The following is a 20,887-nucleotide window of genomic DNA, read 5'->3' on the forward strand; positions in this document are numbered from 1 at the left end:
TGTGGATGTCTGAAGTGCGATTGTAAACTAAAGAAAACACCAAGCTGTAGAATCATGTGCACATTTATTTCCTAATCCTATTTTCCTAAAATCTTTTTTGATAATCATTCTCTCCTACACTTCTCAGGCTTATTATTTTCCAAACATGCGTGTCAGTGGCGTTGCTCTTCACCCCCTTTTTTTCCAAAGCTATTTCTGCTTTTGTCATGTTCTTTGACGCCATCTGCTGGATCCTCATTTAATAGATTTCACTGAACGTTCAAAGCGGCGGTCCCACTCACTGTACACATCAATACAATTATCACCCCACTGTGTTTATCACATTCGCGGCTAATATCTAACTCTTCCACATAATATTGTTTGAGGCAAAGGTTTGGTGGCACAAATTTCCTGAATTCTGTCACTGAGATTGCTTTCCTATTTCATCATCCTTTCTTATTGATTTGTTGTGCAACCGTAAACAAATTTGTTCAAGGAAAACAAAGTGTGGAGTTGAAATGGCAGACAAGCCAGGAAACTCAGTCCATTAGCAAAACTCTCAACATGCACCAGCTATGTGTATACAGCAGTGCTGCAGCAGTATATACAAATATAACTAAATAATAAACTTTTTAACCCATTTTTAAAGAGCTTTCATTCATCGTCTTTTTTCTGGTTATATGGTATCTTAATTATAACGTTGTTTTTCTTTGTAATAACTTTAAGTTTTCATGTTTTTTCCTGTAGAGTTATGTATTTGTGCAAAGGCCCATCCATCCATAATGGGCCAACTATTAAAAACAAACAATAAATGCAGTGGTATATAGCATTGATCCGTGTCCCCACAACATTAAACAAGGTAACTATATTGTCAAATGCACTACAAGAAAGATAATGCTGTTTGCATGAAAATAAGAATCACTTGAAAAGGGTTTACCATAGATTCTACATGCAGAGATGCACGTGGAGAAAATTTGCAAGAATATTTATTTCAATTCACCATATGAATATATATATTAGGTTTCTAGTGACTGCTGAACACCATAGTGGAATTTACCATTCTTCGTGATTCTATTTTATTTGTATACACCACTGTGAGTAGGCCTCCCTGTGAAACGAAGCACAGGGCCGCAGATGTGTGCGAGAGCGGCTGACATGGCCCTGAGCCAGGCCATCGTGCAGACTGCAGAAAGCCAACGCTTTGCATGTTCTTCATTATTCAGGAGGACGTGAGCAGGGCGGCTGCTGGGGGCGGAGTCTGTCTCTGCAGAGCTGATGGAGGGAGAGCGAGCCGGCGGAGGAGGAGTGCGTCTGAACAAGTGGATCGCCTGAAGGGACGCTGAGTGTCAAACTTGGAACTGCTTCTCAAGTGGAGATGGAGTAAGCAAAACAAACGCACCTGCTCTAGTCGAAGGTATTTATCATCTTTCCAAATGTTGACAAGTCTGTCGAAGTTTATGCTTCTTTTTTTTTACTGCCGTTCATCTTCTGGCGCAGTAACTCTCGTGTTGTTTTCAAGCTAAGTTTCTTTTTGTCTCTGCAGGTTTTTTTTCAGTAACATGAGGTCTTTCTTGCCCTTGCAATTATAGTCTGGTTGCTCTAATTGGCCTAAATTGGAGTCGGAGTCTTTTTAAATTGCATTTTAAAGATGAGATAAGAAGTCTTTATTGATGAGATAAGAAGTCTTTAATGGAGATTAGTTGTAACACAAAATGTCGCCAAATTGAGTTTTAGCCATTTGTTTTCTAAAAGAAACCCGATCTTAAAGGGAAACACCACCTAAATTAAGAACTCCAATATGTTATTTCCATGGCCTAGGAAAGTTCAGTCAATAACTGTGAACACGAGCTACTCTCTCTCTCTCTCTCTCTCTCTCTCTCTCTCTCTCTCTCTCTCTCTCTCTCTCTCTCTCTCTCTCTCTCTCTCTCTCTCTCTCTCTCTCTCTCTCTCTCTCTCTCTCTCTCTCTCTCTCAAAGCCAGGACACAGAGAAGAGGTCTCAGTCTCTAAGTTGTGCTGTCATCAAGTACAAAGTCTGGAGCTGCTACAGAGACAGTGAAGTGGGAGAATGACATTGTGAATCCACGGATGTTTGTTTTCTTTTGTTAACCCATATATGAGCGTCACTCTATTGTGGTGAAACAGAAATGTACCCACATACTCAGAACATTTCCCTGGGTTGCTCTCAGTGTCTTCTGTAACATATCTCACCAATGTATTGTCTATGGAGCAGTTCCACACTTTACACTTGAGCACTCTAGTTTTTAAATTTGGGAGAGAGTTTTTTATTTTGGGATTGTATTAGACCATAGGAATAACATGTGGGCATTTTGAAAATGGGCGTAGTTCTCCTTTAAAGCACTGCACGCTGTACTGAATAAACTTTTAGCTGAAGTTCCTTAAAAGTAATTACCCGAAGAGGGCGGTGTCTTTCATTGGGAAAATAACATTCCAATGAAAATAATGTTTTGGGGAATTTGAACAGTTTGTTTCACAAACATCAAGTGGGTCTCTTTATTGCCTGCAAATGTAGCTAATGGCCTTAAAATGCACTTTTCCCTCTCAGCAACCTCCTAAATGATCAAAGCCTGATTCCTTCAGCTTGAAAAAGAAAATGGAAACTGTACAGTTATGAATATGTGTTCCTGTAGCCGTGACCTGCCCCGGATGTCCCCTCTCCAGCCTCATGCATGCTGGGCTAGACTGCAGCCCCCTGGTTGACCCTTGATGGATGTTTGAATGGTGCTTGGTTTTCTTATAGTATTTCCGTTGTCATTGAGCAGTCGTGGACTTTTTGAGCAGAGGTCCTGCAGTGTTCTTTCTCGAAGTCAACATTTAAAATTCTCTCTCACAAAAACTTTCACGCTGTCAAACTTTGCTTCAAAATGATTTCCCTACTGTCAATATGATTAAATTGTAAATTGAGGCAGAACATTATAATTTAGAGTTCAGTGCAGCAATTCCTCTTCAGTTCAATAGGATTGAAGATTTTTTTTAAGTCGTGTAATCAATAAAAACACAGGCGAGAAATACATTTTTCAAAACAGTTTCAAATTGATCTTCTTCCAAGAGGGGCAGGCGTCTTTAGCACAGAAGAAGAGTGCATTTAAAGATTTCCAGTCTCTCTCTCCCTCTGTCCTCATCAGAGTTTGTGCATGCCTGTAGGCAGTGATAAAATGAAGGCTTTAACAACTCAACTAAACATGTCTTTCCTTTTTGATATTTGTGATCCCTTCTGAGTTACACGGATAAACCCCCGAGCTATCCACCTGCCGAAAAAAGACTGAATCGCTGGTGAACACCTCCTTTAAAGTTAGTCAGCGTACCATGCTGGGCAAATGCTCAAATATCCATCAGGGGCAATAGAGAAGTGATTTTACCCCAAAAAAGCAAGGCCATCCTGTTGATGCACACGAACACACGAACATAATCGCCTCACTGTAACTGATCCGCGCTGCGTTCACCTCACCTGGTCTCTTGTTTTCAGAGGCCTCAGTGTGTGCAGTGTGAAGCCCCTCCCTCCCCAGGTTGATAATAGGCCGGCAGAGCAGGGAACAGGTGCAGATTGTGGACTTGTTTGCAGCCCTTGAATAGTCCTTTTGTGTGTTGACCCAGCCCAGACCCAGATCCGTGCAGAGAACCGACCATGTAATGCTGTGCTGGCTCCTTGTGTTCTCCTTTACCTGTTACGGGAAGTTATGTACGTCAAATGTAAGGATGGATCAAATGTCCGAGACTATGAGGCATGTCTGACAAATACAATTTGGAAAAGGTTGATCCCATGTGGTATTAGGTTGTTATTATGCAAATTCCTTCCACTTTCAAGAGATTTGCAAAACGTTTAAACACTGTCACTTTATGCTGCTTCTTCTCCGAGTGTCGAGTGTAGAGAAAAACATCGAAGTGAAATGCACTTCGGTGGCACATTTCATGCTCACCAATATTTGATCACTTGAAGCCGCTAAGTGTGTTACGCAACAGTCGTTTGGAGGCTGCAGCAGTTCCCACACTGTGCTGCCTGGGTTTGTCTACTTGTTGCGCGAGTGTGCGACTGAAGAGTCCACGAGCACATAGCTGTAAATCAACCTTCAGCTGGTTTGTGCTAACATTAGCGGCCTGATATCTATCAATTATTCATCATGTTGGGCTCTGCCTGTGCAAAGCTAAATGTGTCTCACCACTCACCATGGAAACAGCCTTCTGTCTCAGCTGGAGGGTGTTTCAGCGGCCGCGACGACTCCGACCTCGTTTCTCAGTATCAGGCTGTCCTGGTCTGCTCCACATTCTGACACGTGCGATGAGACAAACACGGGCCTAACTTCACAGTTTGTAGTGGGTTTTATGAGTCACCTTATAATTAGTTCAGTTTGTTTCCAGACTTGACAGATGTGAGTATATATAAGTAAGTACTACTGGCTTATGAAGGCTTATTTCTTAGTGCATTGTTTTCCTTTGTTTTCCACATTGTTGTTGGTTGATTTTTCTCCTGGATGCATAAAGTACAGTCGTAGTTTTATATTCACTCTCATTTATAAAGTGCATATTAGATCTAGTGGGTGTTTTGTTGCTGACATTTATAGATCGTAATAAAGTTGTAAGCTGCTATAATATAATAACCATTGTCATTATAACATCCTGCTGATAAAGCTCAAACAATTCACAATTAGTTAGAACATTTCACACAAAAGCGAGGCCGTTCCCTCACAAATGAAAGTTGTTGTTGTTGTTTTTATTATTGACATATCCACATTTCGCAATATATTTCATTAGATTGAGAACGTTGCATCAGCTCCAGTTGTATCTGTCAATAGACAGAAAGGCCAATTATTATTGGTAAAGAGGAATAATAGTAAGAAACAGTACTGAACGATGACTGGGACTGCTGGTATCATGGTGACGCATTGCAACTTTTATTTAGCCGAATTCTGGTTAATAATAGACTCAGCAAGAGAGTAACTGCACATTGTGTGTGTGTGTGTGTGTGTGTGAGTGTGTGTGTGCAAGAATTCTTCCATTAATTATGGTATTACTTGTCAGTGTATCTTTGTTCAACACTAGAGGGTGCACTGTTACTGCAGCATCCTTTGCTAGCTCCTGTTGTTTACAGTAATACTACATTACAATACTACACAGTGGCATGTGCCTCAGATACTCCGAGTCTTTTAATGTTTAGGGTTTCTCATTACATAATATTTTATCGAAGGGGACAATAATTCCTGATAAAAAAAATAGTAGAAATATGAATAAAGTCTTCAAAATGTAAAATCAAACAAAGTAAAACACTTTAATATACACATGTGTCTGACATTAAGGATTCCTACTGTCGGTCTACTGACTGGGGATCGTGTCCTTTAACCCCAAACAAAGCGTGTCCTTACATGTCTATTCTCTGCTTGTTATTTACTATGACAACATGCTGGTTCTTGTATGTAGGTCAGGACCAGGACTCATAGATCCTTATAATTCAGACTCTGCAGGTGTGGTGGAAACATGATGAATGCACTTTGTTGTTTCTGACAGTTTTCTCAAGTGTGCTGCTGCAGAAGCATTCCGTTGGAGCTGTTTTCTTTAGGCTACATTTCTCTTTGACAGGTGGGTGAAAAGTGGAATTACTGCCGGACTCATTAGACTGAAGGAGGACTTGTTGCCAGGCGCTCCCTGTTGTGCAGCTATTTGACATAGTTCAGCTCTGTGTGTTCAGTCACTTGAGAAGCTGATGATACTTTGGTGCGATGTTTGACATTTTAATTGTGGCCACATGGCTCTGTTTCGTTCAGCAGCGCAAATTCTTGAAAAACACATCAGTGAAAAAAAGAAAGAAAGAGTGTGTTGGCTGGTTGTTCCATGTTCTAACTGCGGTTTGTTCCTAAAACAGAAAACGCCTTCTCTTCACGTACGTACACAGGGTGTTTGTATTGCCGATGTAGGTCAGACTTGGAAAAACTGGTTCATGTTGTAGGTGTGTCCAGTTTGACTTAGTGTTTGCTTCAGTGGTCGAAAAAGACTGAATAGAGCATATAGGCAAGCAAGCTGTGTGAATGTTTCTCTGGATCTACGTCTTACCTATCACTTGATGGTTTCACACCTTCCACTCACTTCCTCAGTGACGCCAGCCATAAACAGCAGGAAATAAGGCAGTGGGAGGACGACAGCATGGTTCTCAGCACAGAAGACTGGATTTAGCAGAAAGTGCCGGCAACGTGCTGAACTGATGGAACCAGTGGGGACTTTTTTCGGAGAGGGTGTAATTCTCTGTCAGTTATTGTGCAGCTTTTAGATCTTCTCATTTATGCTGGTAATGAGTTTGCGCCTCATTAACGCTGCCAGAGGCAAGACATGAGTGACTTTGATGTGTGGACTCCAAAACAAATACAGGATATTTATTCAGGAATGCCTCGTGGGCATGCAGTAGGCGGGGATGTTGTAGCTGTCACAGCGGCCTCTCTTTCCCTCTCCCACCCTATTTAGTTATGACTTTGCCCCTCTCTTCTCTGCCTCTTGCCTTTTTGCTGAAAAGAGGAGGGGCCGTTTAGGTAATTCAATAGCTGCCCAATTCATGAATGTTACTGTAACTCGCTGAACTGCCCTGACAAGTGCAGGGGTTAAAACACACCAGCAGACCGAAGCTGACAGCTCTGGCTGCATCTCTGAACAGCAAGAAAAATCGCTGCCCGACCTGCCCGAGAGGTTTGCAAGGACGGAAAAGGAAAGAGAAAGAATAGACACTACACTCAAAAAAAAAAAAAGAGGGGGAAACCTGGCACAGCTTCAAATGACTTCTTTGGAAGAATGATAGAAGTAGATGTGGGCTCCCTGCCATCCAACATGTCTTCAGAGGAGAGTGCTGTGAGAGACATGGCTGAGAGTGAGACGGATTGCTCTGAGGGACTGGATGAGGTTGTCCTGGGGCGCATTGCCAGCTCACCTCTGGATCCATTCCCACCCAGGGACTTCAGAGGGAAGTTTAAAAAGATGCGCCATAAGAAGAGGCCCACCATTCTTGAAAGTAGGTACCGACTTTGACTCTGTGAAGCTGTGTTAATCGCCTCAAGAATTCAAGTTTTTCATCTGGGAGCAATGTGTCTTTTGAAAAATCTGGTGCGAAAGGCAATAGCAGCAGTTCAGCTGCTACTACCATCGGCACCTTGTGAAATACCTCACCTCCCCACTGTATTTCTCATGCTCACCTAGGAATGTGATTGCTTGTTAATAATGGAGTCAGACGGTGCAAGACACTATTTGTGATATTATTGAGCTCACAAATTAGCTTTCTGTCTGACCTCACTTTCCGAAACGTCTGTCCTCCTTGTGTATTTAGAAAAGTGAGCATCCATGAAACAGTAAAGACTTGGAGAAAGTAGGGACTTTGAGGAATATGTGACCCAAAAAAAAAGAGAATAAGATGAAGAAACAACGGGCACCAGGGCCGGAGAGTAAGAGTGAGAGGGAGTCAAGTGTTAGAGCTTGATAACCACAAAGATGGCTGAACTGGACAGACATACCTCACATTCCTGACCTCCATCAGAGCCTGATAATGCTTTTAATAAGTGCTTAATGTGTCAGAGCCATCGCCCACCTAAAGCCTAATTAAGCAAAAAATGCTTACGATCTTTTTTGTGGTCGGCAATGCGTTTCTGATTTATTCATCTGCCAAACATGTTGCTTCGAGACTGAACGCGGACGCTGCTGAAGCTGCCTATAAACAAACCTGGTAATTATGGAAGTATTACTGAAGTAGTTTTTGTTGACGAAGTGACACTGATCCTATCCGGTGTGCCAGCAAACTCAGTGATTTTCTAAATGTGTGGCAGCAGTTGTGCCGACAAGTTTAGAGATTTACCGATAAGGCGTTCTGCCATAAACATGGTATTTAAGCGTCTTCAGAGTGACACTAGGTCTGATATTTTCATGGTATCCACTCCTGGATGATGTGGTGTGGTGCGATAAAAACAGTGCGTTGTCTTCTCTGGCATATTCATTACATGTGCTTTTTTTTTTTTTTAAGATATCTGTGGAAGCGTACAGTCTGAGTCATGGCTGTCTAGTTCAGTCACCTTGAATCTCTCTGAGAGACAAGTCTACTAAAGTTACTACTGCTTCTCAAACAACAGGAAGCTTAGGAGATATCTCCATCGGTACGCCTCTACTTTAACTTTTTCCTGTTTAGCAGCCTGTTGTAAAACGTCGACAATTATTCTACGAGGGAATTACATAACCGTCTGCCCTACAGAGGCCCTCTTAATGGACAAGTCAGGCTGACCAGATTATTACTGATGGAGAAGTCAAGTAGTATTATGCTGTGACCATAAAAGGACAAGCAACTGCCCATAATAAGTCAAATTTAGTGTGATTAGACTATATTTCTTATCGGTGTTTGTGTTGATTTTGGTACAAACATACAGTACATGTAATAAGTGAAAGAGGTCTTTCTGAATACGCCCTGATCATATCTATAACAGAGCTGCTTTGCAGAATTCTCGTTATCAGATTACTTGTAGTTTACAGAGAGAGATGATGATTGTAGAGTTTGTCCTATAACTGTCAGAATGATCCCGTATAAACTAGTTAGAAATGCTGATGTTGGCTCATTGTATTAGGGTGGGGAGATGTTTGCTGATAGGGCAAAAATACTGGTAACATCTGAAGATTTGCTTATTTTAGAAGAAGCTGTAATGTTCACCAGGATACATGTGGAGCTTTTTACTCTCTTCATTATATCAAGGCATAAGCACATTAATCGACACCGCAGACGAACTAAGCCAAAAAATAGCCGGGACAATAGTCAATAGTATGAATATGAGTGTGCAATTTTCACCAAAAATATCATCCGCATGTGAATTGTGTTTGTGTCAGCACCAGTTCAGGTAAGATGTGAGTTACAGTATCTGTAGCAGCCACAAAGCTTAGACACATAGTACTTTTTCAGTGTCCACATCCGGTCCCACCTAAGGTGTCTATTCTTTCATGTATTATTCAATACCCTGTTCAACTTAAAAGTGATGACAAGTTGCAGTATTTTCCCTTTAATGCCGATTTCACACACACTTCATTAGCACAACCAGCAGAACTGCTCCGCAAAGTGTACACTTTGTCACCAGTCAGGTTCTTCACACATTCAAAGCTCTCTGACTCCGTGTCCCTTTGTAATGTTAATCGTTTACGGCGTGACAAAATGAATGAGCTTGTCAGGAAGCGCAAGAGAGTTGCAAACACAACCCTCATGAATGATGGCACAAGTCACAACAGCACTTTTGCACAAGGCGGTTTATTATGTGGTGGCAAAATGAAAACACAGTCACCGCTGTGGGAGGGAGGGACATCCTGTAGGAGCAGCCAGGCAGCACTGACTTCTTGGGTAGAGTCAGGACACCTGAGGCCCTGAAATGTGTGTTTACCAAACACTGCGGCAACCAGCGATGGCTTCTCCGTCACAGAGCGTGTTATGTAAGGAAGGTCAAGTGGCTGTCGCTTGATGGACGGACAGAGTCCTGGTAGGATTATGCTAAGAGCGCTGAGGGGACAGTAGAGTGAGGGGGGGATTGAAGGATGTGCCGTTTGGTCCATATGGTTGATGACATGCATCTGCTTTATACGTAGAAAAAGGTTGTGAGGACTGGATTTAATTGTTGCATGCCAAAAGCAACAATAATGTGTATATTTTTAAATGGTTGAAAAGCTCAAAGGCTGAAAATACAGATCTGGAGTTGTTGAAAATGTAAAAGTGTTTTATATCACATATTCAACATGCCTGCAGTACATATCTCCTAATCGATGCAAATAACAGTAATGAGGGAAAAGGTGCTGCATGATTTAAGACATAATGAATGATAATGATACAGATGCAACTATTACACAAGTAATTATTAATCACATTTGTAAACTGGTTGGTTAAAAATAGTTGATCGACAGAAATAAATTATTAATTTGTCTTTTTACTTCATATTTTAGCATTTTTAAATGAATACTTTTGGACTTTTTTTTTCTTTTAGATAAACTGATAATGAATAGTAATATATATGATACAATAATATGTTAATACTTGGTGCTGTTAAGGCAGATAAGGGTTAAAAGCCAACAGTCAGCCCCTGCTCCCTTGCAGATCCCTTGTGTGCAGTTAATCCCGTCTGCCCGCTGATCACTTTAGTGCCTTCTTCTTTCCGCCGCTCTTCACAGATGTTGCCTGCTCTGTGTCATACTTCCCGCGTTCTCGATCTCCTGTCAGTGGCGGTGGCCTGTCAGATGCTCCCAGTCACGCTGAAAGACGCACAGGCCCAGCGATGTCATCGCTATCGGGCCCTGCACGCAGACAAACAGTGGTTATTATTAACTGCACTCCGCTAAGAGGATTGCTTCCTGCACTCTCAGCCTCCGCGCAGTTATTTAAAGGGAGCTTGCATTGCCGCCCACTGCCTGCCACGGCTTTAGAGAGAGAGGAAGAGGAAGGGGCGAGAGAGAGAGAGAGAGCGAGAGAGAGAGAGAGGGCTGACAGCCAAGGACAGGACACAAGAGGAGGAGTAGAGCAGTGCCACTGTGTTTTCTCAGGGTCTCGGCAGCACAGCATTGTGTGCGTCACAGAGAGGTGACAGCAGGCGCTACATGCTGGTCCCAGCTCAGCTGCTGCTGCTGCTGCTGCTACTGGAGGGAAACCACAAGTAAAGTGGGGGACACTCAACGGCAAGCTGCAGCCATGGCTAGCCAGCAGGACTCAGGCTTCTTTGAAATCAGCATCAAATCCCTGCTGAAATCGTGGAGCGGCAGTGAGTAGCAGTTTGTCTGTTGTTGTGGTTTTTTTGTCCTCAGCTGACAGAGCCGACTGACTCCACTGCGGAACCTGACTTTTTATAGCCTCTTGTTCCTGTTGTGGATCCGACCAGGATGGGCTGTTGCTTGTTGCAGGATGAGCAGAGTGTGATTTGACTGTTCAAGCACGCCAGTCGCTGCAAACTTGGAAGCGTCGTACTTTTACCGGCAGAACGCCGCACTCCAAAAGGTTTTCAATTGTCTCATAGCAACAGCCGGGGAGATAAGTATCTAGCAAGAGTTGTTGGCTGCGAAGAAGTTGCTCATTATACACAGGCACACAGTGCCGTGGTACAGTTACTATTACTCCGATTACCCTGCGTACTATGCAGTAAGTTCTGCTGATGTATGCATATCATATATTCTGCTGTTCTTCAATTCCTAGCCTTGTTTTTCTTCAGACTGAGTCTCTAACAGAGTCTAAATAGCTCTTATTAAGTGCGAGGACACAGTAATAGGATTAGTGGAGGTTCAGCTTGGTTGCATATTCTGTCCAGAGCTCACCGCTCCACTGTCTCCCATCATGGCCCACGAGGATGGAAGAGGATGCCTCTCTGCAACCGATTCATGGCATAATTCTGTTTTATGTAACATATGAGAGGTGGATTATGAAGATGGACTCTCTCTCTGGGGGAAAATAAAACAGAAAAGTGGCTGTAGCTAAACCAGGAAATGTCACCTCAGCCAATGAAACAGTTGCAGTATAGATCCCCCAATAACAATTTAGTAACATATCTGACATGTAACGATGCTTAAGATCCAAAGTGAGTTATGTCAGAAAGTCAGCCGTGCCTCTCATGCAGCGTGGTAGCTTGTGCTGTTGAATCTGAATGAAGAGAGATACCACAGAACATGCCGTCCTCGTCCAAACACTCAACATTGAGCCATCATGATGATGTTGCATAATCCTCGGAGTGGGTCACTTTGCTGATAAAGGTACAGGCACTCATTGTGCAATACCAACCGTGGCAGCCCACCGCTACGCATTTAGCATTAAACGTAAATTGTAAATATGTGATCTCCCAATCTCATCGCTCTGCTGCCGTTTACATGCGCTGCTTCGTAACGAATCACAAGATGACAAGAGAGACGGTGTATAAATAATCACTAGGATTTTAGATGTACTGATCTGGAAAATAAGAATATATATATATTTATCTTTTAATTGCTGAATGTATACGAATTGATCAGGTTTGAATAAGACTAGAAGCAACAGTGTGTTTCCCTGTTTATCAGATACTGTTTCCACTGTGACCACAGGGTAAACAAAGTCGAGGTCCTTTAGCCAGTGGCCTCTTATAAGTCCGTGTGTCCAGCTCTAATAAAGCGGTGACAACCAGCAGCACAGAACTGGCATTGTGCAGCAGCAGCGTCAGGTCTGGTGTTCTAATTGCCTGAAGGCTGGTCCACCATCAGCCAATCAGAGCAGGAGATGAGCTGCAGTGAGCCGAGCACAGCGGTGCTCCTCTTATGAGTAGTCACACGTGTCCAGTTCAGTTGTTTCTGTTGTGAAACGCTATTGTGGCTCAATTTCCGTTTAGTTTGGCAGTTTCCTCACATTTTGACCACGTTTTTTGAAATAATCCTTCCTCCGTGTTGTAGCTCGACGCTATGTGTTTTGCTGTGCAATACTTGTGCTCTATTTTTGAGGAGCTAAAAATAGAGTTTCAACGGTGAATGAAATTGCAGAAGTTATTCATAGACGAATCCCTTCCGTTTAGCTGGAAGAGACAGACGCAGGCGTTTTTACGGTCGAGGACTTTTATAGATGAAACGCTCCCTCACAGCAGGCAGCCGTTTCCAGCATGATGTCAGCCGGCTAAAACAGGGCTGATGGTCAATAGTTTCAGACTGAGGTCTGTAATCACTCTCCCCATTTTTTTTGTTTGTTTCTGGGACACTCAAACTGTGAACTTGTGATAATGTATTTGTATTAGGATGTTGTTGCTCTATTGCAGGGGTCACTAATAGGCGGACCCAGACCCCGTTGTAACCGGACCTGGACCTACAACCAATAGATAATTGAGAATTATTGAATTTTGATGGAGCGCTTCTATTCTCCGGCGCAGCTTTTCTAGCCTTTAGCAACCAATTACATGCGTTGTAAATCATATCACGTGATGCTACTCAAGCCAATCAAATATGTGTATTCTGATAAGCATCGTGGCTTGAGTGAGATATAAACAGACGGGAGAGACTGGACGAGAGGCCGAACAGTCGGAATGGAACGTGAGTCAGAGAGATCGTTAACCAAGAATGGACAGACTCTGGTGTCTTCATTCTTCCCACAGACAGCTCAAAACCAGTATGTGTCTCATATGTTCAGAGACCGTGGCGATTATTAAAAGCGGTAATGTGAAGCACCACTACGAGACGAAGCTCACATCTTTTCTCTCGCATCCAAAACGAAGGCACAGAAAATAAACCTAAGAGCCCAATATGATCACAATCCTAATACATGAATTCACTGACCAACAATGATGTTAAAGTGAGGGGAATAGAAGTTCTCTTTTTAGAAGATGAGAATATAATATTGTGTTTTTTTTATTGACATCTCTTCACACCTGAATGAACTGAATTTAAAGCTGCAGGACAATTCAGTTCAGTTCATTTTTCTACAATGAAGTACTTTATTTTAAGATAAACATTTTTCAAAAGCTTTTTTATTTGTATACATCCATCCTTTATAGTAATTGAAATGAGGGAAGAACATTTATTTATTATTAGAGTATTTATTATTTAGAATTCATCCACTTAAATTTGAAAACTGACGATAAATATTGTTGAGATATTATTCAATAAAACTTTTTTTATTTAATTTGACTTCAGTTGTTGACTACATACGGACGTTAATACAACTGTTGGCTACTTCAATATACATACAGGACTAAATCATTGCACAAGTTAGACATTATTGTGATGTACCGACCTTTGCGTGAGGAGATTCTCTCTAACTGGACCTCGGTGAACTTTAAATTAATACTCCTGCTCTGTTGGCTCCAGCTGTTGCCTGCCTCCTCTTTTGATAAATATTTCAGCAAAAAATATTTCAGCTTCAACTCCAAACAGCATTCCAGGATTTTAAGTCATAGATTAAATGAAAGCTCCATTGAGTTCTTCTGTTTAATTTTTAATATGGAAATATATTTGGTGTGGCACATCTGGTGGTTAACAGGGTTATTTCCTTTGACCTTAAACTTTACAATCTAAACCAGATGACAACATTTTTCCCGCTCATTACGTTACATGACGCAAACTTTTTTATTAACGCCCACCTTTGGTGGAGCACCTAAGAACAGTGTCCCTTTATACCCCAGCCTAGAAGGACAATACTGTACAGCGGTGGAGGAGAGAATTAAATGCAATTCAAAAGCCTATAGATTGCTTACTAATCCCTCACAGAAATGCAGAGTCAATGCTTCTCACAGCAGCTGGACAAAGTGCTCCCAATGGTCTTTGTTGACATTGGTATTTCTGGTTCAGTGAAGGAGGTCAGTGGTATCTAAATATCCACCCACTCTGTTCACAAAAACGAGCGCTAAAGCGGTTGTTTACTTGGTTGGACAGTAGGGAACTGCATTCTTTGCACATGTGTGTACGTGTGTGTGTGTGTGTGTGTGCAAGAGGGACACTTGTTAGCCTGTTTACATTGTCCTCTGGGGAGCACCACCATGCTCAGGGTGTTTCCAGCATGGCGATGATGTAATGCACACTGTGCCCGCGCTCCTTGTTTGCAGAGTCACATGTCGCGTCGAGTCGTGGAGACAGGGCAACAGAAAGGGCTTGATATGCACACTGGTTGCTCTCTTCACCTCCTATTTACAGTTTAAGTAATTACGGGATCGTTTTGACAAAATGATATGTCAATTTGATTTTATCTTACAAGTTGTGCCCTTTAAAATGTTCATTGAATCAGACGTGTTTGCATCTAGATTCTCTGTTGCTGGGAAGTTTCCTAAAAGTCTGAGATTGATCTGATTTGCCTTAACGAGTGTAGTGCTTGAAAAGGTGTACAAGTTATTTAAGAACGCACCTGTGTGCCGAAGCAGTGGCTGATCAACACTGGTGTTTACACTCTGGTGGTCTGTCAGTATAGTGTGTACCCCGGGATAAATATAGTCACACAACTATGCCACCGTAGCACATTAGACCTCGTCGCCGCGCTGTGCCTCGGCTAAAAATTCCTGCCTGACCTTCACTCTTGGAAGGCACCGGGGTGGTCACAAGGCTCGAGGAAGCCATAGCAGAAGCAGCTCAGAGAGAGAGAGAGAGAGAGAGAGAGGGAACGAGAGAGATCTAGAGGTTGCGTGGTCTCCCGTACCAAATGCTACTCCCACTTTTTAAAACACACCCGCCGTTCGGCTCTGCGCGCCATGGAAACTATGCCCAGCAGGACAGTGCCATCTGACACACAAGATATGGACGTCGGTGGATTTCACTAGCAAGCGTTTGCCTTGATTCAGGACAACCCTGGATACCATATCCTCCTTCCCCACTATGGACAGGACGGCTGTGTGCTGGAGTAAGGCCAGCGTCATCAGCTTCATCAAGGGCCTGGGTAGGTGCTGAGTTGCCAGATGTGAGGGGAGAGCGTGTTCTGAGAGATCGTCACACGTGGCATTCCTTGAAAGATATCCAAACGCTTTGTGTCCTGAAAGGACCTGGGGAAGAAGACCTGTTTACTGGTACCACAGCGTTTCTCCAGCTTCTTTTGTGCAGCTTTGTCAGAGCTACATAATTCTAACTGCACAGCCTCTGAAATATGCTCATTGGAACTTCGCTCATCTCCTGTCTTTTTTTTGTGCCGATGTGCATCTCAGTTCCCCGTTCCTTTGAGGGCATTTGTCAGTTTCTTTCAACTACCTGTAAAGAGGTAAAAGTTCTGAGTAAAGCAGTTTAGGTAATTCATTAGAGCCTCTTTTATCCTCCTATCCTTTGATCTGCAAGAAAATTGATGCCCCTGTTTGTGCGATTCCTCTTTTGGCAGACTATAGAAGTAATTAGATTAAATTACCAGCTGTGTGATTCCTCTTTTTAATACACACTGTAGGTTTTTGTCTCGTCTCAACATGAATACATAAATTACTTCAATGTCAAGGTTCGACGGGTCTGCATGTGATGTGCTTAAACATGATGTGCAGGCTTACAGTATGCTAAAGTGCCGATTCTAATAATCTTATCTCACATTCAATCTCTCAATATGACATTTGCACTTTGCATAACTTTGCAGCAAGGCCGAGCTGTTTCCATGGACTGTGTTTTGTCTTAGTAAGCTCGAACCAAACCGGTTTTAACAAAGGTTTGAAACAGTTAAAGTCCGTAACTCAACGAGCAAAGAAAACAAAACTCATGCTGGCCACAAAGTGGTGTTTGATATGATACTTTGACAGATGTATTGTTCTCCTGACACAGTGCAGGCTGATCTTTGCCGCTGCTGATGAGATTTCTGTCCAGTTCCATTTATTTATTAGTAAGTCTCTGAATATTTAACACGTTAGATGTATGGCAGTGTGTGAGGTGGACCTGCAGTTAGTGCTTGCAGAGTTTCAGGCTAAATAAAAATCTCACAGGTCTAATGAGATGTTTGTAAGCGGTTCTTCACTATATTTAGCACTTTTGTGTCTGGAAGCAGCGGAGTGTAACGCTGAGGTACATTTTAACTTGTGTGTTAGTTTGCGTGGTTTTTACGGCCTAAGCCAGGCCAATCCGTAATTAAACGTGGGCCCACATCATTGAAGGATGGTCACATGCACAAGATGTTTTACTTCCCTCAAAGGGCAATGACATCTTTGGTACGAAATGAAAACACCAGCTGCTGTCCATGGTGTTTTAATATCCATATGCGCTGTGTTCACTGTAGCAGTAGGAAAGAAAGAGCAGACTCGGGGCAAGCCAGTGCCCTTTGGACCGTCTCCCTCAGGAATGTTCAACATGTTGGGAACTTCATGTCCATGTTTGGAAGCTTCACAGTAATACTCTATTCGGTGATCTCTCTTCGTAAACAGATCGGTGGCTGGTCCTGTCCCACTCATTTGGGCTTGAATAGGAAATGTTCGACCTGACAACGTTGTTTACCATCTCATGCTTTCTCTCTCTCCGCAGCCTCGCCTGTGGGGAACGGATTCAGCAAACCCCCCATCCCTCCAGTCTGCTGTCCTCAGGGAGAGAAGGGCCCACCGGCCATGTTGCCCATCAGCATTGACCCGGAGAGCAAGCCGGGCGAGTACGTCCTCAAGAGCCTGTTCGCCAACTTCACCACCATGTCAGAGCGCAAGACCCGCTTCATCATGGCCGAGCCGCTGGTGAGTGGTCAGACGTTACTGCTCTTTGTGTCCTGTGGTGGTTGGCTGTTGTTGATATTTTTAAAGATCTGTGGAGATTGTCACGTGCTTCAGAAGTTGACACAAAATAAGAAAGATCAGATGTTATCACTGCTCGTCAGAGGTTGCATGAATATAAGTAGTGTGCAATTCAAACACAGCTTGAGTAAAGACGTTTAAGATTGTTCCATTTGAATAATTTTAGAGGTAAAACTGTATTCAATTATTCAGGAAGTAAAAAGCAAAGATTGGAGCAAAGTCCCCAACATAAGCACATTGCTTTTAAGGTTCATTTGTTTTTTTTGTCTTATTTGCTGCCCTGTTAACCATCTCATGACCCCTTGTGGGTGTCCCGACCCCCAGGTTGTGAACCGCTATGACAGGATCAGACAGGAAGCCTCATAGATCGGTAGTTAACAGGAGCTGGCTTGACATGAATGAATTACAAACTGTGGTGAAAGAAGTATTTAGATTCTTTACCGAAGTAAAAGTACCGATACAACGATTGAAAAAGTGCTTCATTACCAGTTCAAATAATTAAAATCTACTTAAGTTACAGTACAGTACATATTATTAGAAAAATGTACTCATTCTGCATAAAAATGTCCTCTGTGACTGATATATTATTATACATAACAATATTTGATTGTAATTACCAATACATTAATGCTAATGAAGCATTTTACTGCCGTAGCTTGAGATGATTTAGTTTTAACTAACTAATAATGTAGAGTTTGGTAGTTTAGTCCAGTGGTAACCAAACTACAGCTTAAGAGTCACAAGATCATTATTTGGGGGGGGGGGGGGGGGGGGGGGGGTCGTGAGATAATTAATTGGAGAGTAAGGAAGACAAAACTAAGTTCTGCTACTCAGGTTTTTTTCTACAAACATACACACCGCATTGTGTTCATCTTTGATCTGATTTATGATAAATTCAAAGTATACTGATTATATATTTTTGTAACAACCAACTGCCTGACTCACTGCTAATGAAGCCAGTAACAGTTTCAAATTCAAAGTGATATAATACCGTCGAGGCCTTGGGCGTTCAACTGAGTCTCACACACATACAAGCGGAGATGTTAACTACGTTGTCATATGGAATTGCCGTCAGCTAAAAGCCTGCTGGTTTTGAGTGAAGCGGCGGCTCCATCAGCACAAAGGAAGGAAGCAGCCTTGGGACAAAATGGGGAATATTTCGCCAGCTTCATCGTGCGTGCTTACAGTGTTTACAGGCTTCAGCGTTTATCAACATAGCAGTTCCAGGTTGTTTTGTAAGTGATCGTACATAGTCTCTACATTGCTGCAGGGTTTACAGAGACATTCTGTGTGAATGGATTCATATCTACCTCACAACAACTGCACTGTTACTTTACAGGAGGGTAAAGTAGCAATTATTTTCATTTGCAGGTAATCTGCAGATTATTGTTTAGATGAATCAATCAATCGTTTAGGATACGAGACCCTTAAAATATTCAGCTTAGAAGGATATATGACAAAAGAAAAGCAGCAAATCTTCTCATGTAAGGCGCTAGAATCAAAGAATGTTTTTCACAATCATAATCACACCATTCTGAGGCTTTCAGCTAACTGTCAAATGCCTGATATTTTAAATAGGAAAGTACTTCCGGCTTGAATGTTAATCATCAAGTCGTTCAATGTATTTGCTTTGGTCTGTTCTATCTAGTGTGTTCAGCCCTCGTCTTTATATTACCACTAAAGATGCAGACTAATGAACATTTCCTGAAAGTTAGATGAAGGTAAGAGCTTCCAATAAAATCTCTGAGAGACTTTTTGTCCAGCGGAGGTTGAAGCCGATCAGCGGGGCCAACAACAGCTGTCATAAATAATTCTGTGTACAGACAGTCAGGCAGACAGGGAAGAGCTACCGCACTGATCACCACCTGCTCCCAGAACCACATTAGTATCATACAAGAGCTGCTGAAAGTCAACTACAAATGACCAACTGATCCATCTTACTAAGAAAAGCCTCAGAGAGCAGAACCTGTAGCTGTATGTCACTGAAGCATTGTTCACCACAAATACTTACCCTTTATTGTTGTGTAAATGAAACCTGAATGTGGTAAACAAAAAGATGGTGTGGATACTATTTACAATGTTTTTATGCAGGTTGCACAGGTCTGATTTACTGTGGGTTTACTTGTGGCGTCCACTTTTAGGGAGTGTGATTTATAGGAAGCTGTTAGTCACCGGTCCCGGTCTGCAGGGAAGTGTTAATTACCACAGGGAAAGTGAGGACCCCGTCGTTTCAGTGTAACTCCGTCGAGAGAACTGCAGGGAGGATGTGTCTGTCCTTGTTTTTCCTCTTCAGTGGAGACTCGGCTGAGTAATTTGTTTTAGCCCTGCCTTGTAGTTGTTGGCACACAGTTGTCCCTCCTGCTCATCCTCATCATTCAGGGCAATTTGTTTCACTCAATCTGTCCTGTTCGACAAACTGTAGTCAGTGTTAATTCATCAAATACAGAAGGAATTTAATTTAGCGGAAAAAGAATACATTAAACAAAAATGCTGTAAATCTGCGAGGTAATTGAATACAAACAGTGTTGCTGTATCAGACGGCCACAAAGGGCAGTAAAGTCCTTTAAAGCTTGACTGTGCATGAGGCATCGACTTTTCTGTCCTAAGATGCAAGCATCTGTCCAAAAACTAAAAAGTTCATCAGATCAGGGCCTTAGCTGACATTACCATCAGCCCACGCAATGTCAATGTCAGACACATCAGACAGTTAGCTGCTTTGGATTAATCATCAAGTAAACGATGTGCTGTGATTTGCTGTCTGGCCAACGAGGCAGCAGAGGGACCAATCGAGCAGAGCAGAGTAGCAAAAAGGTAAAGGGAAGCAGATGCTTTTATTAGTGCAAGGATAGATCAGCTGGCAATGTAAACATGCTCCTATTACTGGTGTGTGTGTGTGTGTGTGTGTGTGTGTGTGTGTGTGTGTGTGTGTGTGTGTGTGTGTGTGTGTGTGTGTGTGTGTGTGTGTGTGTGTGTGTGTGTGTGTGTGTGTGTGTGTGTGTGTGTGTGTGTGTGTGTGTGTGTGTGTGTGTGTGTGTGTGTGTGTGTGTGTGTGTGTGTGTGTGTGTGTGTGTGTGTGTTAGTGTTAGATAGTGTGCCCTGCTAAAGCTGCGTTAAATATCTTTAAAAATGCTTAAGGAAGCTAAGTTAATGTGTTAGTATGTAGTCAAGTGTTACAATGCTGTGTCAGGCAGAATGTTCAATATATTCACCATCCTGGTCAACAGCTCTGGATATCTAAACACATTCAGCCTTCATTTACGAACAAATAGGATGTGCTACTACTGATATACAGAAGTCAGGACTGTCCTCACAGCCGGAGAGGACTGTGTATAACCCAAATCCCCCATGAAGGCCTTTATCTCCGATGATAGAAGACTGTAATAATGGGAGCTGTCATGCCTGTCCCATCTCTAATATCTGACCCTGGCTGCTCATGCCTGGCATCAGACTGATTGATGGCTCTCTCATTAGCTGGGCTGTAATGAGTCCCCGTTCAAAAATACTCCACACAGTCTCGGGACCTGGCGGATGGAGTTCCGAGCTTCAGACCAAACTTCGACAGTTTGACTTTGTACAAATAAGAAAACCTACAAAAGTTGTTAAAATGGCTCCTTTTTTCTGTGTTTTTTAGGAAAAGCCGTTAACAAAGTCACTGCAGAGGGGAGAAGACCCTCAGTTTGACCAAGTAAGTGCTGTAAAAAAGCAAAAAAAAAAAGTGATATAAGCAGTTACTTTATTCATTTCACAATTA

The 20,887-nt window shown here is 42.5% G+C and overlaps 1 protein-coding gene across 1 annotated transcript in view; it reads left to right on the plus strand.

The window, feature by feature from the left end:
* The first annotated feature begins 10,664 nt into the window (after nt 1–10,664).
* frya (furry homolog a (Drosophila)) overlaps nt 10,665–20,887 on the plus strand; it is a 41,708-nt gene continuing 31,485 nt past the window's right edge. The window contains exons 1-3 of the mRNA XM_076100694.1: nt 10,665–10,734; nt 16,880–17,079; nt 20,768–20,821. Of these exons, the coding sequence (XP_075956809.1) occupies nt 10,665–10,734; nt 16,880–17,079; nt 20,768–20,821 (324 nt within the window). The remainder of the gene's footprint in view (nt 10,735–16,879; nt 17,080–20,767; nt 20,822–20,887) is intronic.

This window comes from Anarhichas minor, unplaced genomic scaffold (assembly GCF_050575085.1).
Source record: "Anarhichas minor isolate MPS153535 unplaced genomic scaffold, ASM5057508v1 ptg000026l, whole genome shotgun sequence".
Lineage (NCBI taxonomy): Eukaryota > Metazoa > Chordata > Actinopteri > Perciformes > Anarhichadidae > Anarhichas > Anarhichas minor.